Here is a 17348-nt window from a genome sequence, read left to right on the forward strand (position 1 = left end):
TGGTGGTGGTGGTGCTGCTGGTGCTTCTGGTGGTGGCGCTTCCGGTGTTGGTTGTGCTGCTGGTGGTGGTGGTGTCATGGTGTGGGGGGTATTTTCATGGCACACTTTGGGCCCCCCAGTACCAACTGAGCATGGTGTCAAGGCCCCAGCCTCCCTGAGTATTGCTGCTGACCATGTCCGTCCCTTTATGACCACAGTGGACCCGTCTTCTGAGGGCGACTTCCAGCAGGATAACACGCCATGTCATAAACCTCCAATCATCTCAGACTGGTTCCTTCAACATGACAATGAGTTCACTGGACTCAAACGGCCTCCACAGTCAGTAGATCTCAATCCAGTAGAACCTTTGGGATGAACGGGAGATTCACATCCTGGATGTGCAGCCGACAAACCTGCAGCCACTGCGTGACGCCATCATGTCCATATGGACCAACGTCTCTGAGGAACGTCTCCAGGACCTTGTTGTATCTAGGCCACCAAGGATTAAGGCAGTTCTGAAGGCAAAAGGGGTCCAACCCGGTACTAGCAAGGTGGACCTAATAAAGTGGCCGGGGAGTGTAGATCGGTGCAGGACGGTTTTCATGTTTTCACTGTCAAAAGTTGTGGGTTATACCGAAAGAACCCTACCCAACCGTTGCCACCGTTTCCATTGAGGTTGCTAGAGCCGCGGTCCCACTGCGCAGTACTGGCTGGAGCGGGACGGGACGGTACGGTGTGGTCCGGTATGGTATGGTACGATATGGTACGGTATGGTACGATAAGGCAAAACGCCGGTATGGTACGGCACGGCACGGTATGGTATGGTCCGGTATGATGTGGTACGGTATGATATGGTACGGTATAGTACGATAAGGCAAAACGCCGGTATGGTACGGTACAGTACGGTATGGTACGGTATGGTACGGTATGGTATGATAAGGCAAAATGCACCCACATAGGGTACAATTAAAATGTAGGCGGGGTTGTGAGTGATGCAGGTATGTGATGTCATTGATGCACCAACATTGAATTTGCGTTACAGCTCAGGAGGCGGGGCTGCAGTTCAGGAGGCGGGACCTCCTCTGTGAAACAATAAAAATGTTGTCATTGTGAACAGCAGCATCCAGCTCCGGCTGAAGCTGCGCCTGCCGTTACTGAGAGGAGCGTCTCCACCTTGTCTGAACTAGTTTCTAGCTCCTCCTTGATTTTCCTCATTTAAATATTGGATCATAGGAGCTACATTCAGAATCTGCTGTGTCTGTGTGAGCTGGACTGGCTCCGCCCACACATGCCCATCTTGGGAAGAGGAGGAAGTACTTCCTACTATATAGGGTTTGATTCTGATTGGCTGCTTGGAGCAACACACTTTTTAAAACCTGAAACAAGCCAGGGACAGAGAGGACAGACTGTCTTCACTTCTGGAATGTCAGTCCAGGTATGGGGACGAGTAGTACAGCTGGAGAACTATTCTAGAGTGGATTTTGTATAATGCGAGCCTTAAAGGTGAACCAGATCTGAAGAGCAGCTTCATTCACAAAGAGAAAAGTCACACACTGGAAAAACTGCTGTGATGCTTGGATGTGATGAATGTGATGTTCCAATACGATGTAGTGCAGAGTCTAGCTCCTGCGACGTCCTTCCAAAATCTGAATCACTTCAGCTGGCATAATACCACCAGTAGTACCCGTATAACCCGCAAAGTTAACAATCTTATAATGTTATTTAAGGTCATTTTGCATTCAGCTACAACAGCAGAGTCGTTCTTCTCATGAGATTCTTGGCAAGACGGTGAATCAGCGGGTTCCAAACAGTAGCACAGAATGTTGTTAATAGACGTTCTTCTTCCAGGCCAGCGCTGGCGAGGCAGCAGCGCCCCCTCCTGGACACCTGGACCCAGCCGAGGAGAACGACGCCGACGATGAAGGAGAGATCTGGTACAACCCCATTCCCGAAGACGAGGAGCTGGACGTGTCCCACCGGCCGCCGCCTCTGCTGGCGCCGCTCCAGCGCCGGCCCAGCCGGGGAGCGGAGGCGGGCTGGACCCCCGGTGGCGGCAGGGCGGAGGTGCAGGGAGAGGCGGTCCTGGTCGGAGGTCCAGGAAACGCCAGTCAGGGGAAGGCCGTACATTCTACAGAGCTGGCGTGCAGACCTCAGGAGGACGGGGGGCCGGCCTCCAGCGGAGCCACAGGTGAGGCACACCTCCTCTCAAGCTTCCTCCTGCTGCTGTTTTCATTCACTCTCTCTTTCACGGCTGACGCTGGAGGGCTGCTGTGTGCTGTTAGTTTTGTCCCAGTCAAGATGCTGGAGGCAGATTCCTGCGGTCGTTCACACCTTGAGCACTAATTACAGTCAGTGTCACCGATCAACAAGCGTTTTCATCCCCTCGTTATCCAGCGCTCACTCTGTATCTGCTCACCAGCACTTTGAACAAAGTGTGTAGTTCCAAATGAAAGAGTATCACAAACAGGACAGGAGATTCCTGATGAAGTCTTGTCAAGTCAAGTCAAGGCATTTTGATTCCTGCAGGCTTAAATCATGCGTCTGTCTCGAGGCCTTCACTCTCTGCACACCTTGGATCCTGGAAACTTGAGCAAAACTCTGTTGGACGCAGGCCGGTCCAGCAGGACGTCCAGGTTCCCAGAGCCAGGAGACAACGTCCTTCTGTCCTTTTGAAATGAAAAACTCAACATCATAACTTTGATCATTTTGGGGCAACATGGCTCGGTTGGTTGTCTCCCAATCGGAATGTTGCAGGTTCGATTCCCATCTCTGCCTGCCTACATGCCGAAGTGTCCTTGGGCAAGGCACAGAACCCCAAACTGCCCCGGTATGGTGACGGCGCCTTGCATGGCTACAGCCTCCATTGGTGTGTGAATGTGATGAGCTGTGTAAAGCACTTTGGGGTTGCTGCAAGGCACTACAGAAGAGAAGTCCATTTACCATTTAGTTCTTTTTACCAGAACTAACAGGTACCACAGTGGTACCTGTTAGTTCTTTTTACCAGAACTAACAGGTACCACAGTGTGAAGCTTCCACCGTTTGTTTCAGACTCTTTGGGAAACTTCAGTTTCCGTCATTTCAGTTGCTGCTGTTATGCATCATACCCAACAAAGCAGGTTATTAGTGAAGAATTCCTGGTTTTTAGTAACTTTTTATCATAATACTTTCTTTCTGTCCGACTAAATATTTTGCTCCAGATTGGAAGGATGTGCTGGAAGGTGTTAATGGTAAAATCAAGTTTTACCAAGATGTGGAATAGTTATGCATATGTAGGACCAGGGCTCTGAAGAGAAGTCAATCCGAGTACAGTTTGTCAAAGTAATTGTACTTGAACTTGAGTAGAATATTGAAGTACTCTTTCCTCCTCTGTTTAGAAGGTATTACCAGTCACATCAGGATGTATTTTTATGGCGTCTCGTTGAAGCCGGCGTCACACAGCAACGTCCAGATATCTGTTCTAAAAGCTGGGAACAGCAGCTTCAAGGTCTTGAGTAACTAGTTAATTAGAAGTAACTAGTTAATTAGAAGTAACTAGACACATGAAGCTAAAGTGATGAGCAACTACGTGGAATGTGTTTTTTGTTCTGTGAGCTGCGAGATTCAAACATTCCTCCTGAATAACAAAGTCCTGGTGACTTTTATCATCAGCTGCTTGTTGTGTCGTTCTCTTTTTCACAAACAGCGTCAGGGACAGAGTCCTGCCTGTTCCTGCCTGTTCCTGCCTGTTCCTGCCTGTTCCTGCCTGTTAACGTTTACCTTCTTTTTGAACTATTTTGGTCTTTTGTGTCTGTCAGAGCGACACACAAACCAGGGGATGTCTTATCTACGTTGTCCTGTTTGTTATCTGTCAGTGAAGCTGAAATCAGTCTGGCCTTGAAGGAAAGTAGGTCAAATCCTCAGTACTTGTAACTGAAAGAAAAGTAACTCAAGTGTGGAGATTCATATGGAAATGCTATGAATTCAAGTTGCAGAGCCAGTCCTGCTGCAGCTGCAGAGCCAGTCCTGCCGCTGCAGCTGCAGAGCCAGTCCTACTGCAGCTGCAGAGCCAGTCCTGCCGCTGCAGCTGCAGAGCCAGTCCTGCTGCAGCTGCAGAGCCAGTCCTGCCGCTGCAGCTGCAGAGCCAGTCCTGCCGCTGCAGCTGCAGAGCCAGTCCTGCCGCTGCAGCTGCAGAGCCAGTCCTGCCACTGCTGCTGCAGAGCCAGTCCTGCCACTGCTGCTGCAGAGCCAGTCCTGCTACTGTTGCTGCAGAGCCAGTCCTGCTACTGTTGCTGCAGAGCCAGTCCTGCTACTGCTGCTGCAGAGCCAGTCCTGCTACTGCTGCTGCAGAGCCAGTCCTGCTACTGTTGCTGCAGAGCCAGTCCTGCTACTGCTGCTGCAGAGCCAGTCCTGCTACTGCTGCTGCAGAGCCAGTCCTGCTGCAAAATAAAATAAAATCAGTAAATGTAAAGAAAACAGACTCAGCTTGAGTCCTGTTAATTTGTTTTTATACTTGTTTTCCACTTTCAACGGTCAAACTATTGCTTTTATTCCTCCTTGTGCTGTTTTGATTGACGCTGCGACCGTCCAATCACATCGCTCCACATCACGTCCCTCGTTAGTTAAACCAGGGCTCTGCAACCTGCAGCTCTGGAGCCACATGTGGCTCTTTAGCTCCTCTGTAGTGGCTCTGTGAATAAACATTTCACTTTTTTTATTATATTTTTGAAAGCAGTCTGAGCTCATGGCTATAAATTGATAAAAGATAAAACAAATTATCATGGAAAAAACATGCAAAAGTGCTTAAAATGTGTCAAAATGGTTAAAACAGCTAAAATATCAAAATTGTCTGCAGAGAAATACTGAAAAGGAAGAAGAAGGCTTCTAAAATCAGGAACAAAAACAGGCCAAATGTAATGTGCACTACTCCGAACAGTAATTCAAACTTCTCAAATGAAATACCTTTATCAAAACTACATGTGAGACTTTAGAAGCTGCGTTGGCCTCATTTTAAAGGTTCGACGTGTTTCGCTGCTCCAGTCACCAAAATGGCTCTTTGGTCATAAAGGTTTGACTTTATTAGTTTATTTTTCAGGGACCATGAACAGAAAACATTCATCTTAAAGAAAAGATGCTTTGTACCAGATTTAGCCGTGTTCAGTTTCCATCTGCAGACCCGAGTTCAACTCCTGGGAGGAAAGAAGATCCACTTGCTGCTGATTGCAGATCACAAACAGAGAACTTTCTAAACTACGCTGACAAATATGTGATGGAGCCTCAGGAAGCCTCCAGACACAGAGAGACGTCCTGCACTGTCCAACTGGAGCTCTGCCTCAACGCCGCACACTTCTATTGACTCATAGCAGGACTGGCTCTGCAGCAGCGGCAGGACTGGCTCTGCAGCAGTGGCAGGACTGGCTCTGCAGCAGCGGCAGGACTGGCTCTGCAGCAGCGGCACAGCAGCAGGACTGGCTCTGCAGCAGCAGCACAGCAGCAGGACTGGCTCTGCAGCAGCGGCAGGACTGGCTCTGCAGCAGCAGCACAGCAGCAGGACTGGCTCCGCAGCAGCAGCGGCGGCAGCAGCAGCAGCAGCGGCGGCAGCAGCAGCAGCGGCAGGACTGGCTCTGCAGCAGCAGCGGCGGCAGCAGCAGCGGCGGCAGCAGCAGCAGCGGCAGGACTGGCTCTGCAGCAGCAGCAGCAGCGGCGGCAGCAGCAGCGGCAGGACTGGCTCTGCAGCAGCAGCGGGAGGACTGGCTCTGCAGCAGCAGCACAGCAGCAGGACTGACTCTGCAGCAGCGGCAGGACTGGCTCTGCAGCAGCAGCGGCAGCACAGAGCAGCAGGAATGGCTGTGAAAAGTTAATGGTCCTGAGGGGAAACAGAAAACTAGACTCCTACGAAGGAACGAGCTGAAGAACTTCCATGTACTGGATAATAAATAATTCAATGACGAGCAGCATGTTGATGGTTTTAATCCCGTTTCCTTGGTATTCCTGACAGTTTTCACCCCGAAGGCTCCGTGGAACTCTGACTCTCCTGAACAAAGTTAAACTGTTAACGAGCGCGCTCACAATGACTTTTTTACAAAATAAAGTTCATCAGGCAGAAATACAGTAGGTTCAGTTCACCTTCGCCCAGAATATGAACGAGTTCACGTGAGATTCTGACTGGCAGAGCAGCGCCCCCCGGAGGTTTAAAATGAAATACAGGCTCATTTGTAAATCACATGGTTCAACGTTTATACTGGTCCTGTTAGCGGTTAGCAGTTAGCAGCTAAATCTAGCAGAGGTTGTTTATGATTTCAGCCTCCTGAGTTGACGACAATCTAAACCTCCCGTTCTGGGGTGGCGCCCCCTTGTGGCTGATTCTGGTTTGAACAAAGAGTCCAAACAGAAAAACTCCAGAAGAGTCATGTTTTACCCAGGAAACCAGGGTTTCAGTGGGTTTAAGCCAAACTGTACCGCAGCACATTGACTGGGTTGGTCCGTCTGGTCGGAACCTTGACATCCGCTGACTGAACGACACTTCATGAAGAGCGATGCTCTTCTCTGGACACTGTGAAAACGTCACGGAGCCTTCACAGTGTTAATGCACCATCTGAACCTCTTGAGCTCTCGTCCTTCATCCTTGACGAGTCTTTTTGGGTTAGCGGACGATAAACTGCTTGATCCTCATTGGCTGGCTCGGAACTGCTGGCTGTGGCCGGCGTCACGTGAAGCTCAGCAAGAAAACTCTGCGTCCTGAGCGACTTTGCCAGTGGGATTAGGATTAAACCTTATCCAAGTGAGTGTATCAGGACCAGGAACGGAACTAATTATGCTGCACAGAGCTCCTCTACATCCAGGCTATCTCTCCAGGCCTTTATTTTGCAGACTGGATCATCATTGGAGTGTTTCATGCTACGAAAACAACTGACGGAACATAATTGTGGTCCTGAGTGGCCCGTTATTCTCACCGTTCTGTATGAACAGAAAGCCTTTTTTTAATGTTCACTGAGCTGCCCTCCTATTTCAGCAAAGATTGATTTACCCCCGCTTGCTGCCATTCAAAGGCACCTTTTCTTTATATATGTATAAATTAAAAGTCCTGAAAATGTGGCCCAGGGGCAGCAGTGCAGTGAGTCCAGAACCCTGCAGCTGCCAGAACCACCAGAAGAACAGTTCTGCTGCTTGTTCTGCAGGAGACTTCCTACTTCCAGAAGAAGCTGTCAAACTCGCAGGCCACGCCCCCTCACAACAGGCCACGCCCCCGCACAACAGACCACGCCCCGCACAACAGGCCACGCCCCCCACAACAGGCCACACACCCTCACAACAGGCCACGCCCCCCACAACAGGCCACCCCCTCACAGAAGCCACACATCTGTGAACCAGCGTTTCAGCTTTTCCACTGCAGATTATTTCTCCCTAAATGTTTTCAGAAACATTCCTCTGAACTGTTTCAGTAATAAAAGAGAAAGTTTGAGTCGAGCCGCCATGTTGGTTGGTTTGAACCGTCCTGTAGTTAAAACTGGACCAACGTGGCGGTGACAGTCCTGAGTGATGCGTTCAGGGGCATCACGTAACTCCGACCATGCTACATGCTAACTATGATTATAACCTGACTGATTCAGTCGTTAGCGAGCTCGAAGCTGCAGCACACAGCAGAGCTGAAGTTTCTTCTTCTTATAGAAGATGAATCAGCCGTCACTGACCTATCAGCAGACGGCTGCTCTGTAGCTTGTCCCATTCCGTAGTGTTGGGTACCCCAACGGAAGGGTGATGAAAACCCCTTTGGCGCAGTTCTTTCGGTACCATCCACAACTACTGCAACTACTGCAGTGGGGACGCATGAAAACCTGTACCGTATCATATCGTACCGTACCGTATCGCACTGTACCGTAACATACCGTACCACGTCATACCGTACCGTATCATACCGTACCGTATCGTACTGTACTATAACATACATACCGTGTCATACCGTACCGTATCGTACCGTATCGTACTGTACCGTATCATACCGTACCGTACTGTACTGTATCATACCGTATCATACTGTACCGTATTATACCATTCTATTTAATAATGTATTAGTTAGTCTGTTTTTATTTATGGTTACGATTTAATAATTATTATTATAGCTGATCACATATAATCTATTATTATTATTATTATTATTTTATATATTTTTTTATTCATTCATTCATTCATTTATTTATTAGAATTAGTAGTTACTTGGTCATGTATTTGTTTCAAAAAGTCTCAGTAAATGCCTTCCAATGCTTTTAAGACAATGTGGACAATCACAACAAGTTGAAAAACAAGTGTGACTGTATATCTAGTAAAAGGTGTTTTGACGGCTGAACTCGGTGAGACGCCAGCAGTGAGGCTGCAGGAGTTTCAGCAGAGCAGAAAGAGCTGGGCTGCATGAGGGCGGCGGCCATGTTGTGCTGGAACCACTGGGATGAAACGGCTGGCTCCGCCCCCCCGGAGGCCTCCCGCTACCCGGGATGTAGAGCCAGGGGGACAGGAAGCAGCTCAGAGCCGAGCCGCCCTCGCAGGGGGGAGGAACTACTGGACAAGTCGGCCATTCACAGCTTTATTTACTCTGCCCTTGTTTGACCACACCCCCCGGTCCGTTCTGGTCCTGAGATCAGGTCAGGACTACGACTGGTTTTACTGCAGCAACCAGCAGATCCAAGTCTCCCTCTGAGGGTTCTGGCATAATAACCACACACACACACACACACACACACACACACACTGCATGACCCGTGCTGCACCTGTCTGCGGCAGTGATGCGAGCAGCCAAGGGGGGGGGGGGGGTGGTGTCTGTATTAATGCGTGCTTACATTTCACAGTACTGTAGTGAGTACGTGTGAGTCACAGTGTCGGGATGTACGCAGTCGCTCAGCTCAGGTGTCATAGAGAGTAATGTGGCCGTTTGCCCTTTGACCCCAGAACATTGCCCCGGAGGGTTGGGTGTGGAGCCATCGCCCCGCAGCCCCAGTCAGTGAGGTGTCGCGTTACTTCACTGGCTGGAGTGAAGCTGCAGTAATGAACACTGGGACTGTACCTCATGGCGCCTTTCCACTGGCTCCTCCTCCACTACGCTTTACTCACTATTGACGCTTTTCAATCAAACTTTATTGTCCAATAAGTACAATGAAATTTCATGTGAAGCTTGGAGGGAAAAGAGAGACAACAAGAGGTGAGGAGAGGAGACAACAAGGCAGATTTCAGACTGCTCTCAGGGAGGACACTTTGGAATTAGGAAAAGAAAAGGCCTCAAGCACATTTAAAGCATCAACACAGATTAGAACACATCTTCAAGACAAGCACATGTGGGCATAAGAGAGGAAGTGTTGCAGCCCGCCGCTACTAAATACGTGTTAGTACCTCATACCAAGTACTTTTCTAGTACCTGCTACCAGGTACTGTTGTTATACCAAGTACTTTCCTGCTACCAGGTACTTTCCTGCTACCAGGTACTTTCCTGGTTCCTCCTCCAGGTTCCCAGCGGGGTGAGGCCAGTACACAATGTGACGTCAGCAGACGGCAGCCTCTGATTGGCCGACGTGTCACAACACAGATGAGTCAGAGGGCTTCTCGTTCAGCCGCCATTTTTAAACCCGATCAGAACCAGAGAGACGCTCAGAACTCAACCAGTGGAGCAGCGAGGAGCTGCAGACGTTTCTTTATCTGGAAGCGACCAGAGGATTCAGGAGCTCCACGGAGCGAGAACGCTTCCAGGACCAGGAGGTCTCTGAGCCATGATACCACCGGTGTTTAGGATTAACTGGTTTCCCTGTTAACTGGTGACCTTCTTCCTCCAGCCTCTCCTTTTCACAGCAGATGTTAAAAACCCGACCAGAACCCGTAGCTGTCCTGGAGAACGCTGCTTAACCACATTTGTGTTAAAGTTTAAAGTATCGTAGCGTTTGTTTGTCTTATTTTAACATCAGCTGCTGCTGGCAGAAGTCACCAGTTAACAGGGGCACCAGTGAAACCGAAACAGCGGACAGTGAAGCACCATCCTAACAATCCACATTTTGGAATATTAATAATAAATATATAAAAATATATACCATTTATTTATTATTTGATCCAATGGATGTTCGTTCCACGTCATATCGGGGGAATTTGTTGTACACGACAGGGAAAAGCTCCGATGACTCCGCCCACGCCATGGTCGTACTATATTGTAATGGAAAACCACCGAGTAGAGTAGGGCTGAGTAGAGTAGAGAAGAGTAGAGTAGGGCTGAGTAGAGTAGGGCTGAGTCGAGTAGGGCTGAGTCGAGTAGGGCTGAGTTGAGTAGGGCCGAGTAGAGAAGAGTAGAGTAGGGCTGAGTAGAGTAGAGAAGAGTAGAGTAGGGCTGAGTAGAGTAGAGAAGAGTAGAGTAGGGCTGAGTAGAGTAGGGCCGAGTAGAGTAGAGAAGAGTAGAGTAGGGCTGAGTAGAGTAGAGAAGAGTAGAGTAGGGCTGAGTCGAGTAGGGCCGAGTCGAGTAGGGCCGAGTAGAGTAGGGCCGAGTAGAGTAGAGAAGAGTACAGTAGAGAAGAGTAGAGTAGGGCTGAGTAGAGAAGAAAAAAGTAGAGTAGGGCTGAGTAAAGTAGAGAAGAGAAGAGTAGAGCCGAGTAGAGTAGAGAAGAAAAGCGTTGAGTAGGAACTAGTGGAAAAGCACCATTAGTAGTGTCAGTACGCTTATGTACTGTATTCTTGTATATTTAAAGTCTGACTGTACCTCACTGTTTACCAGCCTTTACCATCACAGAAACACCCAGATTGAGTTGCCGTGTTTCCCTTCAGAGCGCCGGTGAACTCCGCCCCTCCCCACAGGTAGTTTGGTGAATTTGCACCTCCAGAGCCGTTGGCCCATTTCCTCCCTCCTCACAGGAAGTGGTGTTGCAGTGTGTTACTGACAGGAAGTGGTGTGTTACTGACAGGAAGTGGTGTGTTACTGACAGGAAGTGGTGTGTTACTGACGGAAGTGGTGTGTTACTGACGGAAGTGGTGAGTTACTAACAGGAAGTGGTGTGTTACTGACGGAAGTGGTGTGTTACTGACGGAAGTGGTGAGTTACTGACAGGAAGTGGTGTGTCACTGACAGGAAGTGGTGAGTTACTAACAGGAAGTGGTGTGTTACTGACGGAAGTGGTGAGTTACTAACAGGAAGTGGTGTGTTACTGACGGAAGTGGTGTGTTACTGACGGAAGTGGTGAGTTACTGACAGGAAGTGGTGTGTCACTGACAGGAAGTGGTGAGTCACTGACAGGAAGTGGTGAGAGTTACTGACAGGAAGTGGTGTGTCACTGACAGGAAGTGGTGAGTCACTGACAGGAAGTGGTGAGAGTTACTGACGGAAGTGGTGAGTCACTGACAGGAAGTGGTGTGTCACTGACAGGAAGTGGTGTGTTACTGACAGGAAGTGGTGTGTTACTGACGGAAGTGGTGTGTTACTGACGGAAGTGGTGAGTTACTGACAGGAAGTGGTGAGTTACTGACAGGAAGTGGTGTGTCACTGACAGGAAGTGGTGAGTCACTGACAGGAAGTGGTGAGAGTTACTGACAGGAAGTGGTGAGTCACTGACAGGAAGTGGTGAGAGTTACTGACAGGAAGTGGTGTGTTACTGACAGGAAGTGGTGTGTCACTGACAGGAAGTGGTGTGTCACTGACAGGAAGTAGTGTCACTGACAGGAAGTGGTGTGTCACTGACAGGAAGTGGTGTGTCGCTGACAGGAAGTGGTCACAGGGGAGGCTATGCAGCCACACTGAGATGGGAACTGAACATGGTTTGATGAGGAATGTGGGAGAACAGCCGTGCTGGTGTGTTGGTTCACCATCCAGCCCTTCGAGCGCCTGGACAAGGGCCGCCTTTGTGCTCTCATCTGCCGGCTACACCCTGCCCTGCTCCTGCCCCTGCTCCTGCCCCCCATCTTGCCCTCCTGCCCCCCTCTTTTCACAAGCGGACCCCCAGAATAGCACAGCAGGTCTCCTCTGTAAATAGAGCCATGGATGTTGGCAGAGCAGCGCTCTCCCTCTGTTTTCCTCCTCTTCCACTTTGATCTGCTGCTGGTTTTTGGTTTCTTTTACAAAATCACTCTTTGGTTTCAACAACTAATTAGCCAATAAAAGTGATTATTTCGTCTGATACTGAGTGAATAAGGAATCCATAATAATCAAACATGTGTGTCAGACCTAAATGTCTCCTCAGTGCTTCTGCTTTGTTCATATTTAAGCCAAAGATAAAAAAAAAATCCCAGTGGTAAAACCTCCAGAGGGTAAAACCTCCAGAGGGTAAAACCCTCGGTACTGAGTTCTGAGTCCAGCCTTTCATCTTCCACCCTCACCTTTAAAGCAAGATATTGTTTCTGTGGTGTCGAGAACAGCAGGCCGACCATTCAGGACATCTTGTTAACACAGAGCTGAATGTAGAAAGACGCTCTGGCCAAGTGTCTGGATGTCCCTCTTTAATCTCTGAAATCATTTCTGACTCTGCATCAATTCTCCGTTTTTCTCTGGCAGATCGGAAAAGAGTAGGTCAAATCTAAGCTCAGCAAAAAACCTTTAAAGGAGTCATCAGCTGCTATTCTCACGTCTCCAGTCTCCCTTAAACTGTTCTTAGAATTTATTAGTAAAAAGAATCAAACCTGGAGCTTCATTCTGACCCTGTTTCATCCCACAACTTCCTCTCAGAGAGAACAGGAGAGATTCTGACTGCTAGGATGTTAGGCTGCTGATTGGCTGCAGGAACTGTCAGTCATGGTGATAGGATAGCATAGCATAGTGGTAGCATAGCGATAGCATGGTGATAGCATAGCAGTCCTGTGCGCACACATCCAGCTGCAGAGCAGCGCCCCCCGGAGGTTTAAAATGAAATACAGGCTCATTTGTAAATCACATGGTTCAACGTTTCTACTAGTCCTGTTAGCGGTTAGCAGTTAGCAGCTAAATCTAGCAGAGGTGGTTTATGATTTCAGCCTCCTGAGTTGACGACAATCTAAACCTCCCGTTCTGGGGTGGCGCCCCCTTGTGGCCGATTCTGGTTTGAACAAAGAGTCCAAACAGAAAAACTTTCAAACTCCAGATTTTCACTTTCAACTGAGGTTCAACACCAAGAATCAAGTTTTAACCAGGAAACCAGGGTTCTGCTGACGACGGCTCTAAATAGAATTCAATTCAAGCAACATATTGATGACAGAGGTGACAGATTAAGCAACTGGTATTGTTTTATTTGGTTGCCAAACACAAAACATCAGACTGTATTTTATCATTAAAATTGGGGGATGTTGATTGAAATCTTTTGAAAATCAAATGAATACAAACCAATTAATCCTGGCCAGTTATGTAGCTGTTACCACTTTCATACATGGGCTTTTAGGGAAAAAAAGAAAAGAAAAATACTTTTCTACTCTCATCTGAGAGGCATCAACAACTTTAAGAAAGTGCAGTTAGTTTTTAGGACCAAGCCACAGGAATCCCAGGACCATTTGACAGGACGTGTTCCAAGGTAACCAGACCTCTGGTCAATTGGTGACTGGTCACACTCTGTCCCTGACGAACCCGCCGGCCGCCACACACTCCTCCTACACCGAGCTCCACTAAAGTGTGTGTAGAAGATAGATTGAACCCTCTTCGTGCTAAACGCACAATTTTCAGCCCTGTAGACTAAACAATGCACTGCTGCATCAAACAGCCCAAACGTCCAGTCGTCTGCCTACAAGGTCGACTGCAGACGGGTGTATTTCAGCCTGAGTAACAGCCGAGTAACTCGAGGTTAGTTGTGACTCCAGACGGGTGTATTTCAGCCTGAGTAACAGCCGAGTAACTCGAGGTTAGTTGTGACTCCAGACGGGTGTATTTCAGCCTGAGTAACAGCAGAGTAACTCGAGGTTAGTTGTGACTCCAGACATGTGGGGTTCCACTGAAATGTCTTCTGATGAAATGAATGAATCTAATTAAACACCAAAGTGTCGCCATGAAAAGTGAAACACTTTTCTTTTCAAAAATCTTTTCACCAGGTCACCTTCATAATCTTCAGTAACATCTCAGTGAACATATTCAGACGTTATTATAACTATTTTAGGCATTTTAAGAAGGTTTGCATCTCCGTCGCTTGCATGTGAACTCTAACCACTGGATGATGCAGAGCGCTAAATCACGGCCCAGGCGACTGTACTGTTGGTCTCCATCAGCTCTTTTCCTGTCTGTCTTCACTGGACATCCGGCCAGTTGTCTGTAATCACCACAGTGAGGCGGCTTGTTGAGGGAAACCACTGATTACAGTGACTTTTAAAACTCCATTTGATTCCCTGGAAACTCCAAAGATTGCTCCCTAAACATTTTCCTCTGCCAAAGAATTTGGCAACAGAAATGTTCAAACATTTCCACCAAATGTCATCTTGAGGAAAAATGTAAATTGAAAAGGTTTCATTCTTTCCTTTTAATCAGTTTCTCCTCTCTCATCTCATCCATAGACACTCTGGAGCTGCCCAACGCCGTCGGCTTCTCGCCTCCTTCCAGCCCAAACCCGGCAAAGAAGAGCAGCTCCATCAACTGGTCCTTCCCAGACAAGATCAAGTCGCCGCGCACGGTGAGGAAGATCTCCATGAAGATGAAGAAGCTGCCGGAGCTCAGCAGGAAGCTCAGTGTGAAAGGCACAGCGAGCGGCGGAGGAGGCCGAGAGGTGGAGCCCAGGGCCAGCTCTCCCCGGGTCAACGGCAGCGGGTTGGACGCCGTCTGCCAGACCTCAGCCCCTCCTCGCCTGGCCTCGGCCGGGGGCGGGCCGGCCAGCCGCAACGTCATCTCGCGATACCACCTGGACAGCAGCGTGTCCACGCAGCACAGCCTCAGCAAGAAGAAGAGCGGCGGCTCCAAGTCGGCCAGTAAAGGAGGCTACCTCAGCGACGGAGACTCCCCAGAGCTGCTGGCCAAAGCCGGGAAGCACGGCTCAGCGGAGGGGAAGGCGGGCAAGGCCAAGGAGCCGGACGGAGGGGGCGGGGCCACAAGGCTCAACGGTACGGAGCTGGACATCGACGCCTTCCGACACTACAGCTTCACGGAGCAGCCCAAGTGCAGCCAGTACATCTCGGGACTGATGAGTCTGCACTTTTACGGTGCGGAAGACCTGAAACCTCCGCGGATCGACTCCCGGGACGTCTACTGCGCCATCCAGGTGGACTCGGTCAACAAGGCACGGACCGCCCTCCTCACCTGTCGGACGGCCTTCCTGGACATGGACCACACCTTCAACATCGAGCTGGAGAACGCCCAGCACCTGAAGCTGGTGGTGTTCAGCTGGGAGCCCACGCCGCGGCGCAACCGCGTCTGCTGCCACGGCACGGTGGTGCTGCCGGCGCTGTTCAGGGTGACGCGCTGCCACCAGCTGGCCGTCAAGCTGGAGCCGCGGGGGCTGATCTACGTCAAGCTCAGCCTCATGGAGCAGTGGCAGAACTCGCTGGACGGCGGGCCGGACGCAGACCGGGAGCCCACGGTGTTCGGCGTGGAGGCGTGGCGGGTGGTGGAGCGTGAGAACAGCGGACTGATGGTGCCGCTGCTGATCAGCAAGTGCATCAACGAAATCGAGAAGAGAGGCTGTCAGGTGAGGCTCCGAGGCTCTTCCATCATCTTTAACTGTGAGGGTTGGGTTGCAGGGGAGTTCCTCCCCTTTGGTGGGGCTGGAGTGCACCAGGGGTCACCCCTCCTCATGCCAGTAAGAACATAGAAATAGAAACATTAGTTCTTTCTAACTAGTTCTAGTTTATTTATGATCAAGACAAAGGGAGCAAATCCTGAATTATGGTTTTTCAAACCACTTTAGAAATGTTCCTGTTGAATTTATGGTGGTTAGTTTATTGTGACAGTTAATCTAGGTTTAAGTTTTGGGTCATGAGCACATATAGGATGAAAGTTAGGGCAGTTTTAGGCCCCGCCCACACCACAATGCCATTTCAGGTAATCATTTCATGGTCAGCGGCGTCTTAGGAGCCTGAAAACGGGTTATTTTTAAAAACGCCGCCTCGGCTTTGAGGTGTGGACGGACAAGACACACATTAGCTCAAAATGCTCATGTCATGGCCCCGCCTCTTGACCTATAACCCCGCCCTCCTCTCCGTGACGTCATTAACAACACCAACATGGCGGAGCAGGAGCTGCTGATGCTTTAATGAGGTCACATGATGAATTTGATTATTTCTACTATTTAGTTTTTTCATGCTCCGTGTCTTCTTCTCTGGTTTTGGTGTATTCGTGTGGCAGAGTTACAGCGCCATCATTAGGTCTGGCATATGTCCTACATCATTGTAAGTAGTTTTCGTGATGTTTCCCATGTGAATAGGAAACATCTTAAGAACGACAGGAAGAGAGAAGCTTGTTAATCTGATGTGGACCTGAACAGAACCTCCACTCAGATCGTGGTCTCCGCGGGTCAGAGTGTCCCGAGCTGCACAGTCAAACTCACAACAACATTTCTAAACTCAAAAGATGAAGAGATGCCACCATATTGTAATCCACTGTAGTTACATTTATTTCCAATATTATTTTGTTGTTTTTTTTCATAAAGTCTTACAAAAAAAAAAAACATCACAGACAAAACTGGTGATCTTTTACACTCTGGAGTCTGGAGACTGCAGGTTGGACTGAGGAGGGGGTCTGGTTTGGTGGATTCTCTGGACAGAGTCTCTCCTTCATGGAGGTTCTAGATTACTTCTGGGAGAGGAACCATAAGTACCAGTCCTGTTTCTACTGACCGCTGTTCCCCTCAAAGAGGGAGACTTATTTTTCTGAATGGACTTGTTGTTCATTGTGTCCAGTGACTTCTGTTTACTTGCTCACGAAGCCAAATCCCTGCTAATCTGTCCTGTGGCGACGTTCAGAAACACTCCAGAGTCACAAATAGCTGCTGTGGCGGGACGGGGAGGCGTTAGAGAGACTGTGTGTGTGTGTGTGTGTGTGTGTGTGTGTGTGTGTGTGTGTGTGTGTGTGTGTGTGTGTGTGTGTGTGTGTGTGTGTGTGTGTGTGTGTGTGTGTGTGTGTGTGTGTGTGTGTGTGTGTGTGTGTGTGTGTGTGTGTGTGTGTGTGTGTGTGTGTGTGTGTGTGTGTGTGTGTGTGTGTGTGTGTGTGTGTGTGTGTGTGTGTGTGTGTGTGTGTGTGTGTGTGTGAGCTGCCATTCACAGCCCACTGACTTAACCTGTTGCCGAGGCAACCACACCACCGGGTCTGCTATCCACATACCAGACAGACACATGTAGGAGAACGATGGTATGTCTGCCAGAGGTGCCGAGTTCCAGCCATCAGATGTGTGGAGTTCCTCAGGGTCACACTGTGGAGGCCGGGGTAAAGAAACATCAAGGCTTCATTTTTAATGCCCAGCTGTCACTTGGGTGTTTAGAGGAGCTTAGTCTTTATTCATTCA

General features: G+C 49.2%; 1 protein-coding gene across 1 annotated transcript in view; it reads left to right on the forward strand.

Moving 5' to 3' along the window:
- The window catches only part of syde2 (synapse defective 1, Rho GTPase, homolog 2 (C. elegans)), a 54004-nt gene that overhangs the window by 13885 nt on the left and 22771 nt on the right, over nt 1–17348 (forward strand). The window contains exons 3-4 of the mRNA XM_080472678.1: nt 1828–2167; nt 14413–15536. Of these exons, the coding sequence (XP_080328804.1) occupies nt 1828–2167; nt 14413–15536 (1464 nt within the window). The remainder of the gene's footprint in view (nt 1–1827; nt 2168–14412; nt 15537–17348) is intronic.

The sequence above is a fragment of the Lipophrys pholis genome (assembly GCF_963383615.2).
Source record: "Lipophrys pholis genome assembly, chromosome: 10".
NCBI lineage: Eukaryota > Metazoa > Chordata > Actinopteri > Blenniiformes > Blenniidae > Lipophrys > Lipophrys pholis.